Source organism: Pagrus major, chromosome 19 (assembly GCF_040436345.1).
Source record: "Pagrus major chromosome 19, Pma_NU_1.0".
Classification (NCBI taxonomy): Eukaryota; Metazoa; Chordata; class Actinopteri; order Spariformes; family Sparidae; genus Pagrus; species Pagrus major.
Window position 1 is genome coordinate 15,298,634 of NC_133233.1, and position 19,396 is coordinate 15,318,029.

The window sequence follows — 19,396 nt, forward strand, 5'->3', positions numbered from 1 at the left end:
GATGAAAAAATATTCAGTGCAAACATTTCTGTATATACAAAATAATCTCTTAATGAACTTCTGTTTCAAAAGTATCAATTAAGTGAAAAATTATTAACGGCAGAAAGTGTCAAATTATTCTGGTGGTACAGTCTATAGTTCCATCAACAAGGTGTTGTAAACATAAGAAGATATCAGAATACTGTATACAGGTATAATATGCTTCATGACGGTATTTTTACCATAATGACTACATAAAACTTCTGCAGGCTCAGTAATCTCTACTGAAATGCTTGTTGACTTTGCCAACAGCCACTAAGACAACTAAGCTTATGAGGAAAAACTTCTTTTCTTCCTCCATCCATGCGAGCTCCATCTTCACCTGACCATCCGAGTCCTGATAGTGGATCAGGAAGTGCTCACCGTCGTAGTCATAGGAGACGGGCGTCTTCTCCGGCTTCATGGAGACGGGAGAGCTGACACACCAGAAGGGTTTCTTGAATTCATCCAGCAGAGTCAGACTCATGATGCAGCAATTCTAGAAAAAAATGTGAGGTAATAAACGTGTCAGGTCCTTTTAATGGGGGCTGTTAAGGATTCAGTGGGGTTTAATTTATTATGTATAGTAGAGATTTCAACTGCATTCTGCTCAGCAGAATGCATTTCTTTCTCCCTAAAACACAAAGAGAAACAGTAGCCAACAGCACATGTTGTACCTGCATGGCGCCCTGCAGGGCCTCACACCTCCAGGGCAGGGTGATGCTGCCCGACACTTGTGTGCGCTGCGAACAGTCTGTCCTGCTAATGGCAGTCAGCTGGATATGGCCGTCACTGATCTCTGCTGTTCAAAGACAACAACACACGATAAGTAGGTCTATTATAATTAGCATTCTGGTTTTAGGTCACCTGATTTGTAAAAGCTAAAAGCGTCGACCTAAAAAATAATTTAAAAAAACACGGGATTCTGCGGATTTGAAAGAAATCATATGAGATGATACAAACATTGTGATGTTCCCCGGATTTAAATCCATGAGCCATATAATGATTGTTTGCGAAAATCTTGATATTGATTTGGGGACCATGACATGGCTAACTAGCTAGCCTTGTTGTTAAACATACCATCAAATGACATTTACTGTTTGTCAACCATGCACAGTGTTATAGACTGTGAATCTTGCTAGCATAACATTAGCTTTCTGGTTAATAGCTGAGCCAAAGGGCTCTATGAGCTGAGCAGACTCCCGTTGCTAAGTCGTATCTGGGGTTTGTCCTATTTACTGTAGGAGTACACGACATATCCAATGCATAAGAAACAGTTCCTGTTCCTACATTATAACTATAGATATGCAGTGCAAGATTTTTTAATAAAGGAATAAGAGCAAAAAGAAAAATAGACACAGCTAAGCAAATTGATTCTTGCACTTTACATGAACCCTGTATTCCTCTACTGGTTACCATGCACATGAATCACACCTAGTCTGATTAGAATGTGAGTATAAATAAATTACTTCTCCGGCAGAAGAGCTGGGAGAAGCATCCGGACATGAGCTCGCACACAGTGTCGTGGAGAACAATGTATAGCTGGTAATCATGGAGACCGTGTGCAGGGTCTATGTCATCAAAAGGGGGTGTGATTGCTGGCTCCACGTATGGGCTGGAGAAAGGAAAGAGCAAAAAAGTAAATGAAACTCTGTAGTGAGTGAAGAGAACATTAAGAAATTGTATTTACATTTAAAAAAAGGTGTCAGAGTTTTTTTTTAACTTTCATGGACTGTGATCATAATGTGCTGTAACGTTGTGCTCTCATGAGAAACCAGGAGAGGGAGCTATGACCACACTGTGCTGGAGTCAGAGCCTCACACCTTCAAGGTGAAGACTGTACAGCAACTCCAGCTCTAAATATCACAGTAACTATCACAAATGTGTTTTATTTTCAGATGCATGGAAAATAAAATGCGAACACGGTGGGGCTGGGCCCTGTGGTTCCCAACCCTTTTTTTAATCATGACCCTTCAAAGAAATGTCTACCTGTGACTCCTCACCGCATCGAGTGTGGACAAAGGTTGGGAGTAGCTCAACAAAAAAGCAATTCTCCCCTCTGAGACTGTTTTGTTTGCAGGACTTGGAGACCATAAAAGGTAACAGTTTAGTTTTTCACAAGAAAAACAACCATATCAGAAAAAAATATACATTGTTTTCATCTGTGTTGCCCCCTGATTTATTTGCTGGGGCCCTTTGATGGGTCCTGAACCATGGGTAGGGAACCTGATCTAGCCCACTGGTTTTTAATCATTCAGTTTAATTAAAACTAAACTATTCACAACAGAAGCAAATTTCTTTAATTAATTTGATGTTCTAAGGTTAAAGTGCTAATGAGTTCATGTCTGCTAATAATTCCAGCCGCTTGGAATTAACACCTGCACTGTGTCCTGATGGCAAATGATTTAAAAATAAATAATTAACCGGTGAAACTGGTCCTGACACATGACAAGGAGAGCATCCTCTCTTTCTCTCTCTCTCTCTATACATATATATATATATGTATATATATATATATACGTACATACGTAAACGGGGTACAGTCACACTATCAGCTGTGTTGGTGAAATTCAGGTTTCAGTGACGCAGATGCTTCAAATCCCACCCTGCTGTGCATCGCAGATGGGTCACATCAGGGCCATCAGATGAATCCTGTAGTCGTTTGAGCCCTAACCAGCTGATGGTGATACACTGCACGCCATGTGAGCATGTGCATACAAAGGTGCCTGTTCAAATGCAGCCTACCAAACAGAAGATCCCTCGATGCTTCTTTCCACCAGCCTGTGGAAGTGGAGGGTGAGCATGATGAAGGCAACAGAGGACTGGTCCTGGGAAGAGAGCCATAGCTTAAATCCCTCCCGCTAAACCGGTCATTTTAAGTAAAACAAAAGTATCTAATAAATAAAGAATTACCCTCCAGACACCGATGATGAAGCCAGGCTGTACGAGCCTCAGTTCGACCAGTCTGTCTCGGCCAATGACCTGCACGCTTTTAGTCAGAGTCTGCACGTCTAACTTCTCCATGAGGGACCTCGAGCCAGGTCTGACAGAGCAAGCAGAGAAAACAGCGGGTTTCACTGAGAGAAAAGAGGAAACAGATACAGAGGGAGAGTGTGTGTGTGTGTGTGTTTGTGTGTGTGTGTGGACATGGACGCAAGGCTGTCTCACATCTTTAGGCCTGGGCAGTTGAGGGCTATCCTCCTGACACCGTGGAGTTGAAGGGTGGAAATCTGCTGGTAGTCGGGCAGGCAGCCTCCTCCGCTCCAGCACAGTGTCACAGAAGTCTCGGAGAAGCGGGACCAGCTCAGCTCATGTTTGCCCTCGCGCCCCGACTTATCAGAGACCGTCAGCTCCCAGGTGACGTCCAAGTTTCTGGAATAAGATAACACAACACAACACAGGGTTGTAGCGATAAGATGTGACAGGGTTTTGCAACAGAGGCGTGTACAATTGTTTATACGGTGGGAGAGAGGGGTTGGGACTGAAACAACTGAAATGAATAGGTTCCCTACTTTATAAAGAGGGAAATAACTCGCTTAATATTCCCTAATAGCCACACGATGCCCCAGTGAACTGCAATTTCTGAACACAAATCAAATGTTTTAAGGATATATTTGAAGAAAACGCAATGCAAATAATTGGGTAGAGCCGAATCTTGCTCTTTAAATCAGGCAAACTATGAGTTTAACGGCTATTACGTTTCTTCTGACAGCAGCGGGGAGTAGCATGACTCCGGTTAGGCTGTTCTTCTTAATGAAATGATATGCAACAAATGAAATGCAACCGCAGCTGTTGTGATAAATGTCTTGATCCAATTCTGTCTAAACTGTGATTCAGGACTGCCCCTACTGTGATGCAGGCGGTGTCTCGCTGAGGCACCATCCAATATCAATTAAGCGGAGGAACAAAGCTAAAAACTGGAGCAGCCCAGGAGGCCCCGGATGACCCAGGGGATTTCACTCCTGCATTGTCTGTATGTGTGATGTCTTGTGAAATGATTATTACCAAGGTAAATCGCATGCTCCTCAGTGTCTCTAACAGACAAACCCCCACAGGGAATTGTCTGAGCTGGTGGGAGGAGGGAGGAAGGGGAAGGTGTGTGTGTGTAAGCTGTGGATGAGGAGTTGGGGGGGGATAAGTAATTTATTTCAACAATTCAGACAGCCTCTGCAAGGAACACAATTATTTCTACTTCCCCTCTGTACCATGGCGACTGCCACAGAACTCAAAATTGAGTGCTGCACAGCCTCTAATCAGAGGTTATAAAAACACAGCAGAAACCGCAGTGGAAGCGATGAGGGAGCTCTCCCCTGCGTGCTGGCTTCCCCCTGAGCAGACATCGCGTTCAGACAGAGACCTCCTTTCTCACCTTTAATAAGAAACTGTCATTAAGTGCGATATGAAAAACAAACCACGCTTTTATTCTTGATTGCCAGCGGCTTGAACTGTCCTCTGGTCTCTCTCCCCTTGAACTTTCTTGACAGCGAGGGTGGAAGTTTTGCTGTTTGCTAACCGCAAACACGGGTTGCACGGGCTCCCATGACACCTCTCAGAGCCGCTTCCAAGTGTGAAACAGATAAACATAACTAACAGGCCGCAAACGGCAGATCTTGGCGTTACATGTAAGTATGACAGATACTACTCGTATTAAGTGGTTCAAAAAGCAGATAAAAGGAAGATATAAAACTATTTGAGGATTTTCAGAGAGAAAATGAAACATTTCACCAACCTCAGTAGGTAAGGGGTTCAAAAGCTTGCGAGCACTCGATTAGCTTAACTCAAAAGCAACACTTCTCAGGCTACTCAAGTGTTGGCTAAGTGAAATGAAGTGCTTGGTACATTAAACAAATCACACACCTCAGGTACTCCATCTAAGCGGTTTTCATAAAGCAGTTTTTTCGCCGTGCTCAGTCTCTTACCTGAGGACCTGCGCCGTTCGGTTGGGCAGCCCAGTGTGAGAGCTGATGCGTCCAAGCTGTCCTTTCCAATTGAACGTGTCACATTTGGCTACAGTCCTGAAGTACCGCCACTTCCAGTAGCCTGCAGCGTGATCCAGCACCTCCTTCGTGGCCATCGCTCTTCTTTGCTTTTTATTCTTGTAGAGTTCTGCTATGCATAGCCTCTTCCACAGAGCACTGCATGAATGATATTGGAAGATACGTATATAAAAGTGAGAGATTACTGTGTGCGAAAATGACTGCAAAAGCTTAAAAAACAAATGATTGGATGATATTAAAGGTGTTATTGATAACATTCAGCCACTAAATGTGGTATTCCATCTTCCCCCGACAATTGCATTGACATCACTAAATTCATGTCGCTAAATGTGAGCTATCTAACGCAAGATGGCCAACGCGAGGCAGAACAGTTGTTGGGCACATACTGTATAACTCAGCTATTTATACGTTTTTTTCCACAAACTGGCAAAAACCAAGACTCTTGATGCTGAAGAAGCATGGACACCACTTCTGGGTTGAACTTCTTGCTAAATTTCTAGTTTAGGTTTCATGGAAATTATGCTTTGAGTACCTAATATATGATTATAAATGTTTCACAATCCCTGAAAGCAATAATGTCTCCACAGTGTATTCACTATATTCATAAATACACTTTAAAAATTCAGATTCTCCATATATTAGCCACACATTGTAATTCACTGGGGGGTAATTTATGGTAAAGCAAAGAGAGGTTGCCAGATTGTCTTAGATACCCCCTCCACCCAAACCCCATCCCCCCAAAAATTGCCATTTAATCTTTTTTTTTTAATTCACTCAACTCAGTCCTAAAAGCCATATTTACTTAAAAAGTGAATCAATCTGACACTGCAGTTACATTTTTCAACCTGTTTTCAGTAGAGATCAACTTGGTCAAGAAATATCCAAACATGAGTATCTGTAAGGAACTATTAGGTTCGACTTGGCCAAAATGTACTGCTTCTCAAGTTTTTAAAATAATACTGTATTTATGTTTTAGTCTGGTCTGACAGTTAACAGAAGATTTGGGGGTTTTGGATTGTGGCTAAAACAAATCCATCAATTTTAATTGGTCTATAATTTTTCACAATCTGATACCAGAAGATTAATCAACTGATCAACAAAGTGTTTGGCAGATCAATCTATAGAATCATTAGTTGCAGCCCTACACTGCACTGGTATGTTTTTCACTTGTTTAGAGAAAAAAAACTAATTCTCTGCAGCGCAGTGCTCAGACACTTCCTGATTTGTAAAACTATCTTTGCTTCCTGTCGGACTATCTTCTTAACAGACTCATGGATTTAACGTACTATGTGAGTTGCATTAACAAGGCCTGGATGGTACTTACTTATCATTGGCGAGCCGATGGAGAAGCTTATTGACGTGGCTGATGCTGAAAAGAGCGGAGGCATCCAGGTATGACAGAATCTTAATCAGGATCTCAGATGGCAGTCTACGGAAAAGGTAATTAAACATCACTACAAGGAAGTGACACCAGTGTTTTCCTGCCACCTGTTGTTTAGCATGCAGTTCTTTAGAGGCACCAGTGTATGAAACAAATTTGCTCTCGACAGACTACTTTGCAATCTTATCATACATTTCTGGGAACAAAATGAAATGACCCGTGTTGATGTTCTCATTTAGCAGACTTGGTATAAAACAAACACAACGATAACTTCAGGGCTCACTGTTTTTTGAATAAAATGTCACATTTTCATCGTATTAGTCTAAATCACAAACAGAAGTGTGTTACATCCTCCTTAATTGACACCCAGTGGTGTCAGAACAAAGAACCTTCTCAGGCTGCAGGAAGTGGGGAATTAAAGTGTGAGTGACATCCAAAGTGTGAACAAGAAATCTTCATCTGTGTGAAATCTCAAGTCATCAATGTGAGGTCTTTTATCTTTCTTGTGTAACTATGTTTGGACATTACAGATACAATCTGTAACCTGTAATGTTTCTTTTCATAATTACACCTTTCTGTGTGGTTTAATGTGCTAAAAAGCTAGCAAATCAGCACATCTTCTTGGTTAGAGATACTCTCCATATTCGTCATTTTGAAATATCGATCAGGTTTGTCCGCCTGCACCTGTCCTGGTTAATGATACCAATGCGGTCTAATTAAATCACTTCAGTAAGTGATATATTCATGACATGTTCACGGTACCTGCCTGGTCAATCACTAAAAATTCCTCTGCATACCAACAACCAGATGAAATGTCTTCTTGAAATGCGTCACTTAATGAATAAATCATCTTTGGTGCAGTTTTAACACAGGGAGTGTTGCATTTTTCAGCTTTAAAATACTCAAACAGTCAACCTCTCAGTGACATTTGGAGCTGTCAGCATGCAGAGGCTCCGTTTTAAGTCATTTATGGCATTTTTTTAGGAGTTAGGAAAAAGTGCTATGGCACAAAAGTTACAAGTTGAACTTACAGTATGACAGGTAGTTGGCACATAAAGATGGAAGAAGTTTTTCTTACGCCAGTACACCAAAAAAACAATTTACGATTTCAAGATTTACAAGATGAGAAAAAATACCATTATTTTTTAGAAAATAGAGTTAAAATGAGATTAGTGGATCAACAGTAAATTCATCAGAAATTTTAATACCTCAACAACTACGTTTAACTAGTGACTCAGTGAGACTGTACTTAGGCACAGCGCTGTTTCAAACTATGTTAACATTAGCATGCTTAAATGCCCAATGCCTAACCCAGTGTTTACCATATTCACCATCCTGTGTGTTATCATACCATTGCTTGCTTATTAGCGCTAAACACAAAGTACAGTTGAGACTGACCTATGGCCCTACTGACCTATCAGTAAACTAAGCTACATTAATGTTATGTTGTTTTTGCAACAAAAATGGAGGACAATCGCGAGCACAGCCGTCCTGAGTGGACGGTAACAACACCACAACATCTGAGAAGTATTTTTGTTTCGGGGTTTTGAATGCAATCTCAAATTCGTTCGATCTAGATTGTTGAAAAAAGTGACAGCACTACAATCCATCCAGTAGTTGTTAAGACATTTCACTCAAAGCAAAGGATGTCGTCCTTATGGTGGCGCAAAAGGGAGAGTCAGGGATCAACAAAGTCAGCAGGATTCATCCTCTGAGGGCCATGAATGTCTGTGCAAAGATTCACAGCAATCCATCCGATATCTGTCATTTTCTTAAAAGTCGAAGACAACTTGCTGGTAGTGCTAGAGGTAAAGTCAGAGAAGCACAAGAGCCAGTCAAATTCAACCTGAAGGGACTATGACTGATCAAAAGACTGACATTTCCATCCCTCAAGCCTTTCAGCTAAAAATGCCAAACTTTCTCTGGTTTCATTGTTTCATTGTTTCATTAGTGAGGATTTGCAGCTTTTCTCTTTAGTATGTCATCGCAAATTTGGTTTTACAGCGCCGGTCGGTGTTGTAGGCTCAGTGGTGAAGTGAGTCCTGCTTTTGCATTGCTTTAATTAATTATATTCATCCAGCAAACTTTTAAAACACAGAGAGAGGTAGATTTGTGCTTACTGAGGTTTGAGTTTCTTAAAAAAAGAAGAAAATGTTACTGCGCCATGGTAAAACAATTATCTTAACATTATGCTTTTTATGTTCGTCTGCTTTAATGGCAGCACACACTTGTTTGGCATTTCACACATAAGAAATAACAGACGCAGACAAACCAGTTAGACAGTCTGTAGGGAGAAAAGCAATCGCATGCAGACTTGTTACTGTGACCTGCTGTTTCATTGCTGTATTTACTGCCTTCATTCGATGGGGAACGAATCAGATTGCTTAATTTGAACATATAGTGAAGTGTCTTCTACCTGTATTGATTTCTGCTGGGCTTTTATTACGTTTTGCTGCAAACACGGTCCATAAATCCTTTTACTTACAGGGGCCAATAAAGCCTTGACATGCCACAGCCTCTGAACACTGCCAGGCTGAAGTGTTGAATGCCACCCAGGTGAAAATATGAGCATGTTTCTGATAGATTACCTCTCCGCGAAGTTGTGAGAGGACGCTGGAGATGATTTGTCAGCTCTTTTGGACGTCCTCACCGCCCGCACTCTGGAAGTAACCGCAGCCATTTGTTTCACCGGTCTTGACCCCTTTGAGACAGACGGGAGCTAATTTATGTGTTAGGAAGTTGAGGCCATGTAGCAGCCATGTTTGTTTTACAGCGTAACGTTAGCATGTTAACGACTCTGTGTAAACAACATACGTTTGGTAAGTAAAGAGTTTGTTTTACCTTTTAGCAGCCGTCTTTATGTCAAACTATAAATGTAACATGACGTTTCTCTCAGCGTCCAGTCGCCATGGCGACGTGCGCTCAGCTTCCTCTCCCTCTTCCGGTAAAGTTGCCTTCAAAATAAAAGCGGAGATACGTCAATAGCGTGCTGAAGTCACGCCCCTTCCGGTTTCCCCCATGGGACCTCATTTTAGAAAATAAAACTTTGTATGGTAGTGAATGGAGAGAGACAAAAATAGTTAGTATTGTGTCACGAATCAGATATATGATGTTTGTCAATTTAGAATATAATTTTCCAAGTCAATAAAGTCACAGTTTGAAATATAAGTGTATATACGTCATTATAAAGACTACACAGCCAACAGGAGTTAGTGAGGTCGTCTCGTTGAAACGGTCGCCAAAGCCTGTAACTTAAACATAGTATATTAGCTTGCTCACAGAACTTACACGCTTTCCTTTCACATAATCTGCTCCAGATTTATTTCATCTTTTTTAGTGCCTTTTCTGTGCCAAGTCACCGGCCATGTTGGTGGTGGTGTGACCTTGTAGTTCACTGAGCCTTTACCACAAAGCTAGATGAGATTTTTGTTTATTTACAACAAACTGCGACTTTCTTGACTTGAAAAATTATCTTTAAAAAAATATATACTGTTTATAAGTGAATTTACACTTATAAACAAGTAAATCTATGAATGCATGACTCGTAATGTATATTTACACCGTGGTATTACACTACTCAGAATTATTTAGGGATATTATTTAGTGTTTCACTTATTTTGTGTTTTGTGAATATTTTTAGTTGCAAAATAATGCAACATTTTTCATTTGATTTTTATTGCATATCCATGCAACTGCATATATGCACCCATATCCCTGACTAATTTTGAGTAGCGTAAAAGCAAAAGATCTACGTAGCCTACTTCCACTACTGGATTTCTGCAGGGTTGCTGTGGTTTTAAAGGTCCACAAGTGATTTAGTATCACATCTCCACAAAGCTTGGGGACTTCAATCAAAACCAAAGCAGCTGAAGCTGAAATATGCTTAATTTCAGTCTCTAGTAGCCTATATGTGAATCTCCGAAAGCACTGGATCATACATTTTCCATGCCGCCTTGTTTTAAAAGTCCTCACCCACAGTTTGTAATGCAGGCTTCCTGTTGTTACTTTGTTGGCTCCAAGTGAGATAACTCCGATGACATCATCATCTCCATTATGTCAGAGCGGGCTATGAGTCATGCAGGCCACAGTACACACATAGACACATGCATATTGATGTCGCAAGAGCGCCCCTAAAGAATACCAAAATATTCAACAGTAATTAACAGACCTCAAAGAGATAATGTAGAGCCTCATGCTGGGGCATCAAACAATGTAAGAGGCCTCACGCTGCGGCACCAAATAATGTAGCAAGAAGGGATTAAAGGATATTAGAATATGTAACATAATTAGTGAGCCTAAAAGAGGCACTAAACTGATATAGCGTAAACACATTATGTATAAAAAGATTACATAGAGTGATTGCATTCAACTTTGGACTTACAGAAATAATCGATAGTTGTGTTAGATAAAATAATTAAAGTTGTATTAAACTGACCTGAGGGCACCACTAAGAAAAAACAGCCAAATGATTGTAATGCTTAATTAACAGGTTCTTTAAAAATGAAAGGTATGTTAAACTACTAACTTAATGACACACACAGCTAACAAATACTCAACATAAGAATTAATTAATGAATAAATGTGCACATTATTAAATGGTGCACAGTGTCGATTCTCCTGTTGGCCTCCCTGGAGCTCTGGGCCGTCCTTTGCTGTGTTTAAACACTGATGTTGAGCAGAATTCTTCCAGAAAGTTCTCACTTTTAAAGTTGTCTGAAGCTGGAATTCAGCACATCATGTGCAGATCAGGATTCAGCTGATGTCCAGGCTTAGTGTGGCCCCACTAGCCAGAGGTGAAAGAAAAAGAGTGATCTTTTGGCTTTGTCTTGTTTTCGTACAAAGATCCTGTGATGCTGCCACAAGGAAGGCCCGTCACTACTCTGTCTTTGTTTTCTCTGAACCAACAACGCCAGCATAACTCCGCCCCAGTGTGTGACTTTGGATAGCATGCCAGCGTTTCAGAGGCAAAAGAGGCAGGATTGCCTGACGAGTTACACAACAGCATCGGCATCTAGCATGGCGCTTATCGTACATACTGGGTAACGACGTTGCTTTCTAAGGAACAATGGCGGATTCATCGCGCAACTTCTGTGTGCAATCAGGAATATGTTGGAGGAGTAATTGAAGAGAAGCGGGAAGTAGTTTGAGTTTGAGTTGAGTGGTAGGTCACACATAACACACCATTAAAACGTCACATAGACAGTCTCAAAAGGCTTACATGTGATGAATGGCAATCATATTACAACACCTGTTACATATAGACAGTTTATATATATGTATATATACAGTACATGCATAGGTACACCCCTATACACAGCAAATTAAATAGTTAAATCAAATCAACGTGTTTGTTTCTTGTGTATTTCCTGTCTGTTTCCTCATTGAGGGGGGCCTACAGTCTCACTTGCATCATCGTGTCAGGTAGAGTCGCATTTTACCTTAAATCTTCTTTCATTAAAAGCTATGATCAATTCGCCGGTTATATCAATGCTTATTAAAGTTTCCTGTTTCATTAGCTAAATCCCATCTTCATTTTATCTGGATTAGTGTAGATGTGAAACCGCAGCTCAGTTCCTTCTGTTCCTGCGCCGAAAGAAAAAAACACAGCATGTTACATCACAACCTCACACTTTTCTCTTAGTTCCCACAAAGCATATCATAACAGATAATACACATTCAATTCCATGTGGTCGAGCCTATACCTTTGGTCTGCGTGCTGCGAACCAGCCACATCCTGGGAACGTGGGAGTTATTAGATTAGTGGAGGCCCATCCTGTGGTGAACCGGACATTTGTCACTAACCCTTTATTTAGTGTCCTCACTGAGTTCTTGCAGAGCTGCTCCTTGACAACATCCAGACTGGGGAGAGAGTTCATTAGTTCAACCCTAAAAAAAAAAGAATCTCATAAGCTACATAAGGTGCAAATGCAACATTTGTATCATATTTATCTTCAGGCTTCTTTGGTGGTTGCATCCTGAATTTAAAAACCTAACCAGGGACTGCAAATCAGCTCCAGTTAGACACGTATACACGTTACGTCCGCTGCATTTATAACAATGTTGACCTGAATTGATCCTATTAAGGCTGGGGTTGGCAAGATAGTAGAAACCCCAAATGAACGTGCACTGCCTGACTACACAGATACAGACTTCCCTGTAGCTCCCGCTGGCCAGCAGGAGGATGTGTTAGCTGCTAGTTCGCTATGTTGAACAAGACTTCTAAGACTTTTTGTTAATATGTACATAAATAAACAACTGTTAAATCCCACATTTAACAACACAAGCAAAATAGCTGTACCTCAGTCTGAAAAGGCTACCTGGCGCCACAGTTAGCCTAGCTACACTGCTGTAGGTGCTTTCTTTGTGCTAACTGGGTTAGCTTGGCCTAGGGGCTGTGTGCTTTGTGCTAATGTCAGCCCTTAAAGAAGAGTGTTGCAGCTGCTGCAGCTCTCTTCTTTGACTCAGAGGCTGTGTGCTTTGTGGAACTCAGTTAGCGGCTGAGCAACAGTGTGTCAGTACCACTGAAGCTCAGTTGTTCTTCGGCTTAGAGGCTGTGTGCTTTGTGGAACTCAGTTAGCGGCTGAGCAACAGAGTGTCAGTACCACTGAAGCTCAGTTGTTCTTCGGCTTAGAGGCTGTGTGCTTTGTGCTACTGAGTTAGCTAGCTACTGAACAACAGGCTCAGGGGTGTACTGTGAGCACAGCACGTCATTGTCCTTTCTAACCATATCCAACTCATGTCTCCTTTACATGTAAGAAAACATCAGAGGTGGGAAATAAAGTACAAAAATATCACTTTATGGCAGCTTTTTACGTTCTCTCCCTACATTTTAACACAAATATTTGTGCTTACTACAGGCTCGTTACTTTAGTTTTAATGTATTTGAGGACAACTATTGATTATTTTTATTTTTTACAGATCACGCATGGTAAACATAGCAGGAAGAAACAACGTAAAAGATGTGACAAGATGGAAGCAGACAGAGAGGGAGACTAGAATTGGGAGAAAAGGCGGGTAGTGACCGAGGCAGCGACATGGATAAAACTGAACCAGGCAACTTTGCCGACTTTCCTCACCCATGGCCTTATTTAAGTGAACTGTTTGAATTTGTTGTCTCAAAGAAATAATACGTTTACCTTTATACTTTGATTACATTTCAGAGCCTTAACTTACCTACTTTTACTTGAGTAAAGAAGCATCTGTATCTGTACTTGAGTATAGAATGTGTGGACTCCACCTCTGGAAAACATCTAACAACATTATGAACGTAAACAGCAAACATAGCTGTTGTTATTACCCGACGCTGTCAAGCTAGCATATATTTGGAAATTCTGGCTGCAACTTCTCTGCCATTCTTGTGCAATTAGCTCGCTAATAGCTTTAGCAATATATCTGCCTGGACTTGTAAGACTTCAGTCATGCGCAATGAGTGCAGGCAGGCCCTTGCAGACAGGTAGCCGGTCCAGTATTTTCATATGGGTCGAATGAACCGATTGGATTCATCCTGTGGCCTGCAACAGACACAGTTACTGGATTTTTCTTTCTTTAATTTGTCATATTGATTTGATTTACTGACTGCTGTCAGGATGTTAAAAGATTTCCTACAAATATAACAAAAAATGCGTCTGAAATAACTTACCAGCCCTAGAATAAAATAAACAAATGAAGGGACAGAAAGTGTCAACTGTGATACCTACAAAAAATAAATTGTAGGTATCACATATACAGTACATCCTGGTAAATATTGTTCATGATCCTGTTGCACAACACAACACAACACAACACAACACAACACAACACAACACAACACAACACAACACAACACAACACAACACAACACAACACAACACAACACAACACAACACAACACAACACAACACAACACAACACTGTAACGTGTGATTTCTAAAATACCCATATTATTACTTTGAGTGGAGGGATGAATAAACACTTCAGTTTCACAAGAGGTTGCAAAAAATTGATTCCTTGAGGTAACCTGCTTTCTGTACACACACACACACAAACACAAAAAAAAACCCCAAAACAAAACAAACAAAAAAACAATAGCAGTTACTGTAAGCTCTAGCAGGCACAGTGGGCCCTGCTATAACCTTTCTCTGGGTTAGCAATATAACTCCTCATCAGGGTGTTAGCTCAGCGCTAGCAGGGGAGGAACAGGCAAGATTGATGTTATTTGCCTCCTCACACATGCTAAGATAGAGGTCACATCTTACCGATGTAAGACAAGAGAAACATAACACAATCTACCCTCCCTCTCAGCCAGAGCTTTATGCAGTGAGAAAGAGAGGGGGAGAGAGATCTCTTTAAAATGAACTTGTTTGAGAGTCTGACCTCATTTCATAGATGAAGATGAAGACTCATTTATAGCTGCACACAAACAGATGGACAGGCAGGCAGATGGACACACACATATCTCTTTTAAAGTGGGTATCTTGGACCTTGTGAAGCATATGGTGGCGTGAGCACACAGGGTGGGACTCATACTACATATTTTTAACAGAAGTATTATGCAACTGTATGAGGTACTGGGACTCACTTCTTTGTGACAGCAAGATTACTAATATAAGACTCCTGCATTGAGCAAGATCATGAAGGAAATCGTGCTAATATTAGACACAAACAACCAGACTGACTGTAAGTCGCTTTCTTTGCAAAAGCAGATGGCTTGCTTTAAGACCCATCACACAATCGACCTCCCCGTTCCTGGAAGCCAGTAGGCTCTGCTAGCTGTCAGGGAAAATAACCATAACAGTGTTGTCAGTCTAGCTGATCAGCTTGCCCGGTGGACGTGAAGTACCTTTGAGGGCAGTGGCAGCCCCTGGTATGGTACTGCCATGTAGGCCACATCCCTTTCCCGTTGCATGTTCGCCTGTACTTGACATTTGATGTTTTCTGTAGCCGTGTGTCCTTCTGCAGGCCCGGGGTCAGTTGTGGCTCTCGGATACCTGATGTCACTCTTCCGCATGGTTTGTCATTCAGCTCCAATGGTGCAATGTTTGTCAAATAGGCAGCTGAGAAAGTGGGAGAAGGATCACCGTGATTAAGTCTAAAATTATGTCTTCTCATGTAGTGCAAGTCTTAGATCATTAAACAAGGACGTTGCATTTATGGAGCCAGCTGGTAGATACATTCTGTATTTATCTCAAGGCTTTTAATGCTTATTCAGAGGAACAGTCAGTACCTTTAAGTAAAAGATTCAGTTCTGTCCTGTCCTTCTATCCGTATGCTTTCATGCATTCAAAATACAGATCAGTTGTTAACACTTTACAATAAGGTACACCCGTTGTCACTAAGGAGCGAAAAAGGAATAAAACAGGGGGACTTGATGATTAAAGAATCATTAATAGTAATTCCTGTCATTATCAATTAGTATTTGTACATCTTCAAGTAAACTGAAACATCATACTGAGTAGTTACCAAGTAGACTCATTAAATTACTAATTACTTAATCATTAGTTACTCTTTTTGTGCATTCGAGTAAAGTCAGCGGCTACATTCAAAGTTAATCAGGAACAACTCATAAAGAAAGTGGTCAGTATGTGGATTCACAGATATTTAGCTAATCAATACCTAATGATTCATTAATATAGCATCTCCCAGTCTGTTCCATAGTAACTTTGAACTTCCAATCACAGTTATTCACAGTAACTCATTAACGATCATCTATCAAGTCGTTCCTGATTCATTCTTTACTCATAACTTACTCACATTTTTGGGTGCCTTATTGTTAAGTCTCACAGAACTACACTGAATGAAACGCAGGCTTCTCCTCCCTCTATTCTCTTCAGCTGATAAGGTTGAAGACAGTCCATACTTCCCCTGTTAATGCGGCCGCCATGCATAATGTGGCCAGAAGCATGTCTTTAAGTAGGAAAATGACAGCTCATTAAAGGTCTCATCCGAGGGTTCACCTCTTGTGAAGCCCACTCTCAGACTCCTCAGAGGTGTGGAGCACAGATAGGGACCCTCTACACGGCCCTTCAAAGGATGATGACATGTCAGGAATTGAAAAGAAAGGCTAAGGGTGTCACAGAGAGGTGTAGGTCATTCTCTGTGAAGTGGGCATTTTCTGAAGTGTCACCTGCTTTCAACTCCCTCACGGGGTGTTTGGTAAAGTGCGACGTGCATGTGAAATAATTTGCTGATATGCCGGTACGTATTCATTAATAAAACATGCAAGAACAGCTAGATACCACACCATTTTATCCGCTCATGTGCTTTGATTCTTCTCTGTGCCTCTGATGAGCCCATGCAGCGCATTCTGCAGCCACTGGATGGCGCACAAGTATCTTTGTTGGACTCATAAAAATGCTCGTTTAAGTCTCAAATTAGTGACATATACTGTACATGCATGCTGAATGTACCGTGTAACAGCAAGGTTATCCTCTGCATCCTCCTTCATTTCGGATTTATCAGGGAGAGCCATGAGAAACCCACAGCACATGAATGACAAGACATTGAGAGCAAGTGATCTCTGCTGAGTCCTGAGGGGCCCCCGAGCTCACAGCATTGCAACTGATTAATATGTAAACAAACCCATTAGTCCACGCATGTGCTCCTGGTTGTGGGATACTTCTGAAGAGTCTCGTTGCAGTGGCTACACACAAAGAATGGGCGTGAGTTGTCCCTCGAAAGGGAGCCCAGAGACTCTTGCTTTTTCAGCACCAGCGATCTGAGCGCTCAGTTCACAGTCGTGCGAGAGGCAGAGCGAGCACACCAGCGGGATGGAGAGCGCAGGTAGGTTGTGATTTGCCCTTTTTTTCCCTCAACAGCAATGCCTGCAAGTGCTTGTTTTACCACAATTATTGTTTAGAACGAGGGGAAATGAGGACTGTAAGATAATTTTCCATGGAGATTATAATTTGTTGATAAATGCTGCGGCGCACAGTTATAGGAAACACTCCGCAGTTGAACAAATAGTTGGGTTTGATCAATAGTAGATTACCATCGACATGATTTTTATTTTATTTTTTTTTACATTTTTTGATCTAATAACATTGCCTGCCTTTTATTTTACGCATGATGGTCATTTTACGCACGCTGGCCATTTTACGCACAGAGGATATGCTCAAGTTGAAAGACTGAACAACACAAGATTCTTTTTCTGCTGCGGTCTGACATGAAAACTTTCATTTTCTCTCTTAAATCACCAGGATTTACAACAACAGTTGTCTGAAAACCCTCCCAAAATCGACTAAGACGCACAGGAGGGAGGGGAGTCACAGCCGGAGAGGGTCTGAGTGCGTCTGTGTGTCAGAGGGTGTTTGAGAGAGTGAGGGAGCATCACAGATAGAGGAAGAAGAGAGAGAGAGAGGGGGGAGAAGAGAGAAGGGAGTAAGTCTGGACCAGGTGATCGAGTACTAACAAACCTCCAAGGGGCTGCCGGGTTGTATCAGTGAGCACGGGATCAGCGATCCGACCATGGTGCCCGCGCGCTGCCCGGGACCCTGTGCCATGCTGGCTCTGACACTCCTCTTGGGATGCGGCGTGGCTTCCTGCCTCGGCCAGAACGACACGGAGCCCATCGTGCTCGAAGGGAAGTGTCTGGTGGTGTGCGACTCGAACCCTTCCTCGGACGGAGGGGTCACCTCCTCACTTGGCATATCAGTCCGCTCCGCTGGGGCAAAGGTGGCTTTTTCCGCCGTGCGTGGAACCAACCACGAGCCGTCAGAGATGAGCAACACGTCCATGACCATCTATTTTGACCAGGTCAGATGTCTACTCAATTTAGCACCAACACAATCCAGAAAATATCAATCAGATAAGAGGCAACATCTGAGCTCCATGTTCCCTCTTCTCTCTCACCACATCATACATCACATCTGTTCACCGTGGGCGAGCACAACTTGTTTAAGCTCACGTTTCATTGATTTCATATCACTGCTCACGCTGTGTGCGATCTGAGTCATGACTATCTCTAAACCCTAAAGAACACAACGCTGTTTCCCCTTGAAAGCGGTTCATTTATCGCTGTGCGTAATTGGCGCGATTTAGAGTCGCGCTGCCAAAACGAATGATCATCCACGCAGCATCATTTATCACATATGCGTCTTAGGCCTCGGCCGAACTGACGTGAGCATTGTGCTGCATTTGTTCGGATGCTCTGATAAGTTTTCACGGCTGAGGTCTTTGGACAGCGGCCTGTTATAGGCATCAAATCGGGAAGCCATCCCAAACTGCGACTGAAGTGCAGCCAAAACATTTGGCATACCGGAACCAGAGTATGACTGATACGCCTCTCTGTGCTCACTGTGCGTGGCGGAGACAAACAATACATTACTACAGAAACAGCTGTTATGTTAAGTGAAGCATGCAGATGGAAAAAACAAATCTGATTGTGCGCCCCTTCTTGATCACAGGTTTTAGTGAACATCGGCAACCATTTCGATCTGAAAGCGAGTGTTTTCCAGGCTCCAAGGAGGGGGATTTATAGTTTCAGCTTTCACGTGGTGAAGGTCTACAACAGGCAAACCATACAGGTGAGCGATCATTGAACAGATGGTTTAATAGATGAGATTTTTCTGAGTTGAGCGTGAGATTAAACTCCAAGCCTGTCTCCTCTCCCGCAGGTGAACCTGATGCAGAATGATTACCCGGTTATATCAGCGTTCGCCGGTGACCAGGACGTCACGAGAGAGGCGGCCAGCAACGGAGTACTGCTGATGGTCGAGCGGGAGGACCGCGTCTATCTGAAGCTGGAACGGGGCACCTTAATGGGCGGATGGAAATACTCCACCTTCTCAGGCTTTCTAGTCTTTCCGCTATAATCTGATCTGCGATGATCCACGTCGCACGGGGGACCCTGCTTATGTCGAGGAACAAAACAAAAAAAAGAAAAAAAGAAAAACATGCCATTTATTTTTAACTTAAATAACTGTCAGCCAAGGAAAGCCGACGAATATCTGTATACCTACACTCGTCCACTATCTAGTCAAATATGAACGTTTCCTTGGAGTTTCATATATTCAAATCCATCAGT

General features: G+C 42.0%; 2 protein-coding genes across 2 annotated transcripts; one reads left to right on the forward strand and one right to left on the reverse strand.

The window, feature by feature from the left end:
* Window positions 1-250: 250 nt before the first annotated feature.
* On the reverse strand, window positions 251-17,840 carry fbxo15 (F-box protein 15). Its single transcript, XM_073488062.1, has 13 exons — window positions 17,787-17,840; window positions 16,329-16,395; window positions 15,215-15,428; window positions 14,128-14,152; window positions 8,985-9,097; window positions 6,340-6,444; window positions 4,938-5,153; window positions 3,187-3,390; window positions 2,932-3,061; window positions 2,764-2,846; window positions 1,488-1,633; window positions 696-820; window positions 251-517 (listed from the first exon to the last, which is right to left on the reverse strand). The coding sequence occupies exons 1-13, from the start codon at window positions 17,838-17,840 to the stop codon at window positions 251-253; spliced, it is 1,749 nt and encodes a 582-aa protein (XP_073344163.1).
* Window positions 17,839-19,184, forward strand: cbln2b (cerebellin 2b precursor). Its single transcript, XM_073488730.1, has 3 exons — window positions 17,839-18,126; window positions 18,777-18,896; window positions 18,987-19,184. The coding sequence occupies exons 1-3, from the start codon at window positions 17,839-17,841 to the stop codon at window positions 19,182-19,184; spliced, it is 606 nt and encodes a 201-aa protein (XP_073344831.1).
* The last annotated feature ends 212 nt before the right edge of the window (window positions 19,185-19,396 follow it).